Below are 13,148 nucleotides of genomic sequence, written 5' to 3' on the forward strand. Positions count from 1 at the left end.
GTTGCAAGAGGTAGAGTTTGAGACTGATGTTTTTTTACCATAAAAACAATAAAAAAAAAATAAAATTAGCTTGATTTCTAGTAAGCCTAATCTAGTTTTAAAGTGAAGCAATTTTGGTTTTACAACAAAATAATTCATACACAATCAATCATTCTAAAGTGTTTCTAAGTTTTAGTAGCATTACTTTTTAAAAAGTTTAAAACATGCATATTGTCTGTTTAAACATTTAAAAAAACTTTTTTTATAAATTTCCTTTTTAAATTTATATTTAGATTTCCCTAAAATATTTTTAGCCAGAAAAAGACCCAAATTCGAGACCAAAACTGAAAAAAATCAAAATGGGCAATATCCCGAAAAATATTACTAAATATAAAACTGAGAAACCTAATTTAAAAACTTATTCACAAAGATATTAAATTAAAAAATATATAAAAATTTAGGCATTTTTTTCAATATACCAATTTAGTAAAAATCCAAAACTTTTATTTAGGTTGAGGTGCTGCTGCAGTATTAAAATTTATATTTTTTTTATTCATAATATTATTTATTGAACAAAAAAAAATTGCGCTCAAAATTTGGTCCAACGACCTGGTTTACGAAAAAAACTTTTGGTTGTCGAGTCATACACCAGGATACAGTTTAATGTCATGTCCAGGACAATAATATTATACAAATAAGACAGGGTGGTAATACAGCAGTACATAAATATCATTTAGGCCTTTATTTTTAACCAATTTTAGCCTAAATTTTAAATTTAAACCCTTAACCCTAACTCACCTTAATGAATAGCTTAATTTATAACCTAATTTCTCGAGCATTACATTTTAATTCAAAACAAACAAAGGTTTGAGAAGTGTTTAGTGTTAAGTTTGCATTACAACAATCGCATTTTAGCAACACTGCATTTTACCAAATTATAGAAATAACAAAACAAAATATATGTATCCAACTATAATCATTAAAATGAAGTAAAATTTTAGCCAATCGAAAGCGCCTTGAATTTGCTTATAGAATTTTTTATATGGGCTCTAGCACTGAACTGAATTACCCATTGAATCGTATTTGTTGAAACAAGTTGCTTGATGATATTTAAAGAAATAAAAAAATTGTTACGCTCCAGTACTCAATTATCAAAACAACTTTATCATTTTGACATTTTTGCAATGATTCTTAACTCAAAAAAAAAACATTAGTTAACTAATCTAAACATTTTGACTATAAGATTATGTTTCTGTATAAAACGTGCTTAACTTTACAAAAAATTATGCGTTGAACTAGTTAAGTCAAAAAAAGTCCCTGTATTTCATTTAATTTAATTAGATAGTCGTATGCATGCCGCATGCCTACACATTAAAGTTTAAATAACAAATCACTATGAAATTTTTTGATTTATATAAGTTTTTAAAGCAAAAATTTTCAATACTAGTGTTTACAAGTATAGATATAAATTCAGAATTTTATTCTACAATCTGTTTGTCTGCCTTCTATTTAATTCTATTATGTATTAACCTTCAACCGCAATTGAAAGTGTTTAAATGACAGTAAAGCCGTTTTTTTTTCTTCTGCAAATAAAAGACTAGCATATTTTTTAAATGAAGGCTCAAATTAACACAAATTTGTCTCTAACTTTACACTTAGATATATATATTTAAAAAATTTATATTATAACTCTTAAAAATTTTGCAAAGTTGAGTGCAAGTAATATTTATAGGAATGCAGATTTTAAATATAAACACAATTAACTTTAGTACCCTCGCCCTCAACATTATTGTATTAGTTTAGTTTCAATTTAGTAAGACGTTGTCAAAAAAATCAGAAAGTAATTTCAATATACAAAATTTATCGTTACTATCGCTTACTTAAATTGTTTTTATTTGTCCTGGACAAGACGTTTTAAGGTATCCGTGGTGTGCGACTCGATAACCGAAAGGTTCTTCGTGAACCATGTCCTAGGATTAATTATTTTGATCGTTTTTTTTTTTCGTTTAATAAACTATATTTATTTTGAATTTGTTCATTATTTTTCTGATTCTTTTTATATTTTAAATAGTATTTAATAAGTGTAAAAAATGCCATATAAATATAGATAGTTTTTGATTTGTTATCAAATTAACAAAATTTAAACAAGTTTTCTTTTTCTAGTAAATTGATCAATCAGTTTAAACTTATCAATTTAAACAATGATCATTACCATTTCCTATTTTCTTAAGATAAAACGAAACTTTCGAACTGAAAAGTCTACTAATAAAACTAAAAATTTTTCTTTGTATTTGTGTTTATATACAACTGCTTTTACGATTTGAAAACTTGCTAAATGTTATAGTTAAAGCTTTTTCCACCACATGTTTTTATGTTTTTCAATGACTTTACTTTAAATAACTTTTTTTAAGCTAAAAAAATGAAGAATTTTTTATCTAGATTTCAGAATATTTACCAAAATATTTACTACAAAGTTAAAGATACTTAAAATAGGTTTCTATTAAGTACTTTTTGTGTTTTTAATCTAAAAGTTAATATGTACAAAGTTAACAGACAAACGTGACTAAAAGGAGTAAAAAATATTCTTAAGTTAAGTTTTAAGCTGCAAGCAAATAAAAAAAAAACATATTTCAATAAAAACCAATTTTTTGTTAACTACTCTTTTTAGTTTATATTAAAACTTTTAAGATATATTTAGACCTTTTAATGTAATTAAGTACCATTTTACTACAAGACAAACAATTTTTTTCATTATAAATTTTATCAAAAACTTTAGCGCTATCGGAATATTTAAATTTCCTTATAAAAATGCTATACAGTCCCTAGTTAAACAAACACAAAATAAATAGAGTGAAATTATATCATTTGTAATAAACACAACTACAACTTTTAAGCTAAAGAACCAACTAAAAAAAAGTTGACTCGTCAAAATGGGAAAAAAAAATCTACAGTCAGAGATAAGAAACATATTTGTTCAACTGGAGTTTGTTTCAAAACAAGATGGCAATAATACAAGTACAGCATCCTCAAGAAATCACAAATAAAAGCCTCGGCGATTGGGCAACATTTGTTGGACAATCATGAGTTTGCAAAAAATTATAAAAAAGAGAACTTTTAGTTTTAGTTTGAGCGGGGAACTCTTTTCACCTGGATATTCTGGAAGCCTTATGTATTAAATTTTTAAGGCCCAGTTTAAGTAAGCAGAAAAAGTTCGTATACCAAACTAGATTTTCCAAATCCTTCTATTAAGTATTTTTAAAGTAACTAGTTTCTCGTAAAAGTTTTTTTTAAAGTGTAACTATTCAAAATATAAATTTAAGCGTTCGTTAACAAAAGATCCTAGCGAAACAAGTTCACTGGCTATATAATAATAAAAAATTATCCAGTATCCTTCTTTTATTACACTGACATATGTATCTGTGTGTTAAACGAGTCAAAACACTTCAATTGAGCTCTGTAAAAAATAAATACTCTAAGGAAAGAATATTAGCTAAAGTAGGTATATACATGTGTCCATTAAAAATAATTGCTGTAGGTTTTTATAGGTTAGTAATAGATAAAATACTTAATGCTAAATCCGACTATTATAAAACTATATAACATTTGTCTAAATTAGATATATTGACGTAAAAATACAAAATAAGATAACAAATCATAATATAAACTACTTACATAAAAATAAAGGAAGTACTAATTTTAGAATATTTGCTGGTTGCTAATCGTTGAAAAAAATGTATCTAATAATTACGTCACAATATATATGAACATTAGGACTATAATAATTTATAATACAAATACAAAGTTAAATATTTTATTCCTTATGTTTGAAAAAGTAGTAGGGTAGGGCACTTTAATTTATAAGTAATATGTAATCTGTTGTGAATAAAAAGTAAAACAACAAACATTAATTATTAAATTAATAAACTAAACAATTGTGAAGGCAATAAAAGCCACTGAAACTTGGTATAATGTATTTTTTATTTATTGAATGTTTATAATGGTTAAATCTAAATTATAAAAAATTAAAGTTAGATACAATTAGAAAGCAGATTGAATTTAAATTAAAATACTTTTAAAACAAAACAAAAAATCAAAATGTTATTAACTTTCAAAGTCATGACAAATTATTAAGTTACACCGTCATACATTAAACCACCGTGACTTAAACTACAGTATATTTTTATTTCAATTCAGTTTTATTTAGTAAGATATAATTTTTGATCAAACTTACTACGAATGATCTCAAATAAATTTAAATGAAAAAAATGAAATGTGTTCTGTTATGTATTTTAAATTAACTTTAAGTATAAAAAAAAACCTAAAGTTTAATTGATAATCTATCAACAAACGTTAGTCATAAAACATGTAAAATAAATAATATCAAATTCTATCACCGATCTACGTCGTGATCTCGGTGCGTAAAAATGTCGTTGTTCATCCTGCTGGTGGAAAAGGTTTGCGTGTTGGCAGCGTTCATGTCTTTTGCGCCGGCCGTTATAATCATACTCTCATATGTGCCATATGTTTCGACTACGTTTAGTAAAACTTTAGAGCTGCTTGCCACCACCTAAGCTGCAGTCAGGACCCAGTTGTAGTTTACAATTGTTCCGGCCCCTCCAAAAGTTTCTTCACCATGAACACCATTGTCCACGTATCAAAATTTCGCGTCAAATTTTATCAGGTGTTTCAGTGTTCCTTCCTCTGCTGTTGTTCCTTCGTGAACTTGAGATTTTGCTCTGTGCAGAAACAAGCTCGGTAACAGTGATAGTGAAAAATAAACTAAAATATATTAATTAAAAAAATCGGGTGGATTTTGATAGTATACTGTTATTTGTAGTATACAATTTTCTTTTATAAGTTTTCTGCCTAGGTTGTAGAACCACTTTGACCTAATGAACTATTCGCTTTAAAATAGTTCAGTACTTCTGCATGCAGAAATACAAATGACAACAGTGCGTTGTTTATACTACTCTGCTGTTTTACGATGTAAAAAGATAAAAGCGGTTCAATAACATTGCTAACAAGTTGCCATTCTTCAGCTTTAACAATATAAGTGGAATAAAATTTATTGTAAACCACGAAGTATTAAACTTTTTTTTATAATTTTTCTAGTTTTTTCAAAGCAAAATTTCACAGGCCAAATTCTATTTTATAATACTTAACTGTTAAAAATTTTCCTTTTGATAAAATCAGTAATTAAAAAACATTTACAAATTTTCACAGTTCTTAATACTATACGTTACTTTTTTATTTACACAAATCTTTAAATATAATTTCATATATGAATTCTTCTTTAAGATGCTTATAAATAACTTATTGTTAAACTGTCGAAAAACAACCATCTTAATTGATTTGTTAAAAATTTTAAAGACGCTAAAGGGCAGTAAAGATTTTTGAGAAAAAAAAAAACAGTAATCTAAGTATAAAACTGAAAGAAGCTGAACGCAGAAAGCTTAGTCTTTCCAATATACTTGATTTGCATCCGGCCAAATTTCAGCTAGAATCCGACTGGATTCATTGGCTTCTATGTCAACTTATTTTTCTTATACAATTGAGCTTTTATGTTTATGTCGGCAGCATTTAAAGTAATTGAAGACTTTTTCGACAATAAGTTTATCGCGTGCCGCACTGTTTTGATTCATTAACTGTACATTTCCGATCTCACTAAAACTGAAAATTTTCTTCTTTACAATTTCTCGCACACTCATGATTGTCCAACAAAAAGAGCACACTCTTTTTAGCTACGTATTCTGGAAGCCTAATGCAATTAATTTTTAAGGCCCAGTTTATGTAAGCAGAAGAAGTTCGTATAAAAACTAGACTTTTTAAATCCTTATATTGAGTGATTTTAAAGTAACTGGTTCCATAAACTTTTTCTGAAGTGTAGTTTTATTTTTATTGTTAGTTTTTATCGCTGGTTTGTTTTAGTTAGATTTTAATCTAACAAGTTTTATTAGTACAACTAAGTTATGTAGTATTAGAATTTAGTTAGTTTTTACAATTGATTATTAAGTCACTTTATATTTTTAAACTTTAACGTTATAACTACATTATTATTTTATTTCAATTCAGTTTAAATTAATAAGACAAAATTTTTAACAAGACTTACTTGAAAGTACTCCAATAAATTTAAGTAAAAATGTAATGTGTTTTGTAATATTTTTTGAATAAGTTACGCACCGAAAAAAAGTTGTTTGAAACTCTTTTGGAGGCACATAATTTTAAAAAACCATTAAAATTTGTTACTATATCTGTAAAGGACTTTTATTTAAAGTTGTAAAAACTTTTATTTAAACTTTTAAAAGACTATAAATAAAAACATTCTTTATACATAAAGCATAAACACAATTCCATTAAAACATTTGACATGGTGATAAACAGTTTAGTTAAAATGTTTTATGTCAGTGTTTAACAAAAATGTACTTTTGCAAAATCTGTGCATAAAATTAATTTAATTTTACTGGGCATACACGTTTTAATGATTAATAAATAAAATAAACAAGTATTTAACGTTACTTCATATTCATTAGTTGTTCTACAAAAGTTCCTAGCAAGTTAAAAATGTTGTCATAAGAAATTCAAAGCAAAAACTTAGCATAGTAAAGTTTATAAAACAAACTGTTGTATTATTTATTTGATATATTGTACGTAACTTATTTTTAAGTGATTTACTATGCACAGACTTTAAAAATTTAAAGTTAGTTTAAAATAGTAAAAAAACCATTAAAAAAAAAGTAAATGATAAATTAATTGAAAACTACACAGTTAAAATGGTAAGCAGAAAAAATAAACTTTAATTAAATTCGAGTTTATATTACATGGAATATAAAATTATTATTAAATGTATTAAAGAGGCAGTTACAAATAAAAAACACACAGTGACAATGATTATACTTTTCTATGAAAAAAATGTTGTTTAATACTTTAAGAAAAAATTATTTACAGACTTTTCAACTACAACGTAATTATTAAATTGACATTTAATGTCACTCACTACCTATTTGACAATTTTTTTTTTCAATGCTTGTTGATTCTTTTTGATTTACTTATGGGCTTATAAGAATGAGATCTTACACCAGAAGTAAGTACTTTAGGTGAATTTTTACTTGATCTTAAACTTGTTCCTGGATTGTCAGCAAACCATTGCTGACCAGGAGCTCCCATTCCGCTTTGATCAAGTCTCATGTACCCGTCAATCATGGAGCTCATGCCTGTGATTCCTCCCATTGCTTGATAAGGAGGTTCCACACTTGAAACTGGATGTCCCCTTGCAAGTCTTTCTTCTCTGGACTCAATCAACGTTCTGTGGTTTTCTGCTTTCTCACCACAACCGCATCTGTATGAAGATTTGAATCCAGAACAAGATGAACATTTTTTGCAAACATATGGGTTGGAAACACTATGATCCGATGCTAAATGTTTGCAATGGCATCGAAGAGGTTGAGACCCATTTTTGGGCTGATAAAAAAATCCAGAGCATGGGCAACCTCTGACTTTACAGCGTACCTCACTGTTGTTTTTTGGAAAAACTTTGAAGTCTGTTTTGTGTTGCTTGTATCTGTGTTGGCAGAAGCATAGAGTTTCTGGTCCCACTAGCTTGCAATCAATTCCACTTGGTGCTTGCCAACTAACATACAGCCTGTTTTTGGTTCTCATTGGAATAACTCGTTTTTTATATCTTTCATATTGCTCAGGTGTGAAAGTCTTTCCATTGTCATCATCACCTACAACAAGTCTGTACTCGTAATATGCATCAACGCTAGAAGCTGCATTTGAATGAAAAGACATTTAAAGTATATTTTCTATGCAGATGTAGAAAGTGTTATATAATTATGAACTATAATAACTTTCTGTAAAAATAACTATTGTCTGTAAATGTTGGCAAAAAGTTACACAATTCTACAAAGCTTAAAGGTTGGTAAGATGTTATTTATAACACTTAAATTTTTATAAACAAAACTTGTTTTTTTTTTTTTCTGTATACACTGATAAGCTATCATTATATCAGGTATAAATAAGAAAACGTTGAATGCTAGAGCTTTAAACAAGGAAAATATACTGATAAATTAAAAAATCAGTTTTTGAACGCAATTATTTTATAAGATTGAGATATTTCAAGATCTATAAAACATGAAAGCTTATTATACATATTCTGTAAAGTTCAACCTTCATTAAAAAAGGATGCTAAATTTGTGCAAAATATGTAATTATTTATTAGGTATACTTAAAACTAAGATATATTTATATTTATAAACACAAATAGATATAAAAACTTATCTGAAAAAAGTTACTAAATTAAACAGTAAATAATAGGGGTCAAATCTAGCCGTATATGGTCCTTGCTTGCTTAGATCTGAGTCCAACTAGATTTCAACTTGAAAAAATAGATCAAATTATGTTCTGGCCTAATCTCAATTTCAAATTAAGATCCAGTTCTGGTCAAGCTCAAACAAACAAGTTTGGTAAGATTTATATTTTTAACCTAAATTGAGATCTTAACAGAACACAATAGGACCTTTTTTTTAAATCTAGCAAAGCTAAAACCTTTTTATTAACTAAAGCTAGTGGATCAAAGAAAATAAGCATTTTGAACCAGTGGACCACTAATGTAAACACTTTAAATAACTTGAACTTAACAACAAGGTACAATTTTTAATGTGAACTTTCTTGAGATATAAACTATTATCAATGAAAGTATTAAGAGTTAAGTTATATTATGAAAAATTATATTATGAAAAAAAAGTTATAATAATTAGCAAGCCTACAATTTCAAAACAATGCTAATTTTTGAACAATAGGTTTAGTTATATAAATACATACTATCAACAAAATCGGCGAAAGTCTGCAGAACAAGTCCGGACTTTCGTTTGCCGTGAGACAAGCTCAAATTTAACAAAAGGGTTGATCATGCCAATTCGATCATCAGACCACAAGTTTCGGTAGACTGAGACCGGTCTCAGTCTACCGAAACTTGTGGTCTGATGATCGAATTGGCATGATCAACCCTTTTGTTACTAACATACTAGGTAAGTTTCTTTTAAATTTAATACTAGAATTATTTTTCAAACTTTTTACACAAACTGACGTTATTTTTTCAAATCTTTAGTAAATTTACAAATAAAAACTTTTCGCAAACAATCATTTAACATGTGATCATAAAGTAAGGTAATAAAAAAAACAAAGTCACACAACTAAATCTAAAATACAAAAATTATACAGTACTTCCTTGCTTATCCAACCATGTTGAGCAAGATTTTTTTTAAATAAAGCCCGACCAGCCTCTGGCCGTATAAGAACAAAATATGTTTTTTTAATAATCTATCTCATTAATACTATGCAATGCATATGTCAAAACATACAATTATTTATCTGTTAATTTAATTCATTTAATATTTTTCAACAAACTAAAGTATAAAAACAGACAAAAACAAACAAAACAAAACTTTGTCAAGTTAAAATTGATTTAAAGAAAACAAATAGCACTGTAAATAGTTGAAGTATATCGCAACTCTTTCTGAAAAAAGAAAGAGTGCAGGTTTATTTAACATAACTTTCTTGTTTCTTAGCATAAAACTCATGGAATTGAATAAGTTGTGAAATAATTTTTGGTTTGGTTTTGCTTTTATCCTGCCAGTTGTGTACTAATGCTAAGGTATGTCCTGGCAACATTCTTAAATATTGCCTGGTTTCATCAGAACTCAAAACTTGATGTTTTGAGTTATCCTTGGTTTAATATTTTTATTCTTGTACAGTGGGATAAATATAAATAATAACATAAATTTTTTTTAAAGAACTATCACATTACTATAAACTGCATGCTTAGCATGCTGTAATTAAAAATATTAAACTTTTAATTTTAAAATCAAACTTAAGTAAACTAACAATAAGCTATATTCTTTGTGTACCAGGTCCTTGGACAAAATATTTTAAGCGTTTATTGTTTTATCGTTCAATAAATAATAAAAAAATGAAGAGAATATGTATATTACAAAAAGTTAAAATCAACTTTTTAAATTAAATGAGGAAACGCTTTTTTAACAACTTATCATAACATATGATAAAAAGATTTAAAAAGTCTGGTCTGACATATAAATTTTTTCTGTTTACACTATGTTTAAAATATACTTTAGTTTTATTGTAGTCTAACAAGATATTTTTTTGAAAAAATTTGTTGAAAATCTCTAGTATAAATTTATTACTTACGCAATGTGTATCATTTTAGCTGTAAAAGAAAACAAAATTTCTCAAATTCAGATGGTTTTTCCTGACTTATGCTTTATTATATTATGTAGAAAACTTTAAATGACTTGGAAGATTAAAGAAGTGTTAACCTTATTCTTTGATCTTTGTAGATAATTGTAAAAAAAAAATTAAGAAAATAATAAAGCATAAGTTAGGGAAAACCATCTGAAGTTGATCAGATTTTGTTTTTGTTGGCAACTAAAATGATACACAACACATCAATGTGTTCTGTAAAATATTCAAATTAAAATTGCAATATGTTCCACCTTTTTTTAAGGCTGATTTTTGTTAGATTTTAACCTTATAGCTATCAGTGAAACTTTACAGCTTAGCAAAATTCAAAGTAATTTTTGGAGTGAAAGCACTTAAAGCAGTAAGTTCAATAGGTTCCTAAACCTTAAGGCAAAGAAGAGAACACTTAAAAATAGCAAAATAAGAAAACTTGATTGAAAATATATCTTATTCTTCATTTTTTTAATCATAAGTTTATACAGTTACTTTTTTTACAGTATTTTTAATATTTACCTTTAAAAAAAATTCAAATTTTTTTTTTTTTTTTTTTTTTTGCTTTTTTATTATTATTTGAAATTAAAACTATTTATCTAGCTAAAACTAGTAAAGAAAATATTCCTAATCATTTGTAGAGTCTAGAATCTATATTATAAAACTAAAAAGTAGATTAAAGATATATTTAATGATTTTAGTGATTTTTTTTAATTTCAGGTTGAAAAAATTGGTCCATAAATTGTATCAACAATTAAATACAATATTTTTTGTATTTCAAAATTAATTAAAGTTTTGATATTCTTCAAACTGATCTTTAGTTTAAACTTGTAGCTTTTATGTAAGAGCCAATATTAAATTTTGTAAAACAAAGTTCTTAACAGTTAATCGAATCTTATATTAGAAAATGTTCTGAAAATTTAAATTACTTAAGTCGCTTAGCAACTTCAGCAGTTTCGTACTACAAACTTGTTAGAGCGTAAACTTAGCTTGAGACTTGAGAGCGTTTTTTAGGAATTTTATAAAAATGTCCAAACTTAAGACCCAATTATTTTCCTTATCTTAATAGCTAATTAAATTTTTTTTTTTCTAGAGAACGGTTCTTTGTCTTAAGTTAAAAAAAATCCATTGAATTGGAGTTTGTCTTTTTGAGTTGGACCCATTTGAAAGTTTGTGTTTTTTCTATTTTTTTATTTATACAACCTTTTCTCCAATTCTTTTTTTTCAAATATTTTGTTTAAACATACTCATTAAAATGAGTTTAATAATGTTATAAACTTTTTTTTTCAATTTTTTTTAATACCATAATCCTGAATAAACTTTTCAGAAAAATTCCAATTTTGCACGATATTTGTTTTCCAGATATACAACCTTTTATGCAAAACTAAAATATTTTTTTAATAATTTTTATTTTTAACAGATTTGTATAGTTATGTTTTATGATGTTGTGATATTTTTTACCAGTTTATTATTGCTTTTAAAATATATGACCCATACAAGTTTTACCTAAACTCTTAGCACTTGCGCAAGAAATCCCTCAAATAGCGTTGCTAAGAGTTTAGGTAAAACTTGTATAGGTCATATATTTTAAAAGCAATAATAAACTGGTAAAAAACATCACAACATCATAAAACGTATTACGTAACTGTACAAATCTGTTAAAAAAAAAATTATAAAAAATATATTTTATTTTTACATAAAAGGTTGTATATCTGAAAAACGAAAATCGTGCAAAATTGGAACTTTTCTGAAAAGTTTATTCAGGCTTATGGTATTAAAAAAAAGTTGAAAAAAAAAATTAAAAAAAAGTTTACAACATCATTAAACTCATTTTAATAATTATGTTAAAAAAAACATTTGAAAAAAAAAATTTTGGAGAAGAGGTTGTATAAATAAAAAAACAGAAAAAAACACAAACTTTTTAAATGGACCCAACTCAAAAAGTCAAACCTCAATTCAATGGATTTTTTTTAAAACTAAAGACAAAGGACCGTTCTCTAGAATAAAAAAAGTTTAAATTAGCTATTAAGATAAGGAAAATAATTGGGGCTTAAGTTTGGACATTTTTATAAAATTCCTAAAAAACGCTCTCAAGCTAAGTTCACGCTCGTAAACTTGTTTAGATAAGTATTCAGGAGTTTGCAAACATCGGTCCGTAAGGCAAAATCTGCAGCCTACATTTTAGTCAAAATTTTACCTTTTAAAAATTATTTTGATAAGATTTTTCATGTACAAACTAATAACTAGTTTCTAAATTTGGTCAATGCAGTTACTTAACCATTGGTTAATGCAACCTTACTACAGCTTGGGGATGTTCTTAGAGTAAACTTTGGGGAAAAAATAATAACAGTTCTGAAGTTACATTGAACTGATAAGATAAGTGATTAAATTTTTCTATATCTAGTAGGTACAAATTTCTGTAAAAAAAACTATAGGTTGAGCCGCGTAGTGGTTTTGTAATTAAATTCAGTACAGTTGTCGTCGTTAATCCGTTTGGTTAAACACTAAAAAATACTCAAATATGACGCTTTAAGCTAAAAAAAAAACAATCGTGAATTTATTGTCAAGGTAGACTTATTTAAGGCATTCGTTAAGATCATTCCAGTAGCTTCATCGATAATGACAAGTCATGAGTCTACTCTTGACTATTGCATTGCAGCCATACTGCTCCGTTTAGCCACTTCTCATAATAAAAAATTAAATATGGTTTCCTGGGTAACAATGAAACTTTTTTCTTGCGGAGGTAACTTCGACACATTAAATCAAGCGATAGTTTCCGATTCCTGTTTGTTGAAAAATAGATGTAAGAATTGTTTTTTGTTAGCAGAAGATTCTTTGTATTTTATTTAATCACTAATACTTGTTTCGAACTGAGAAGTCCTCCACAGTCAACAAAATGTTGTTTTTGGACAACATACTTTCTT

At 26.5% G+C, this 13,148-nt stretch overlaps 1 protein-coding gene across 1 annotated transcript; it reads right to left on the reverse strand.

The window, feature by feature from the left end:
• Positions 1–6,839: 6,839 nt before the first annotated feature.
• LOC145841395 (protein FAM221A-like) lies at positions 6,840–7,767 on the reverse strand. Its single transcript, XM_082948757.1, has one exon. The coding sequence runs from the start codon at positions 7,765–7,767 to the stop codon at positions 6,997–6,999; it is 771 nt and encodes a 256-aa protein (XP_082804883.1). The 3' UTR covers positions 6,840–6,996.
• Positions 7,768–13,148: the final 5,381 nt, after the last annotated feature.

The sequence above is a fragment of the Thalia democratica genome, chromosome 7, assembly GCF_965202585.1.
Source record: "Thalia democratica chromosome 7, ktThaDemo2.hap1.1, whole genome shotgun sequence".
Taxonomy (NCBI): Eukaryota; Metazoa; Chordata; class Thaliacea; order Salpida; family Salpidae; genus Thalia; species Thalia democratica.

What these genes read in the sequence shown, in the direction of transcription:
- LOC145841395 (XM_082948757.1), bottom strand. Translation starts at nt 7,767, where the DNA reads ATGTCTTTTCATTCAAATGCAGCTTCTAGCGTTGATGCATATTACGAG.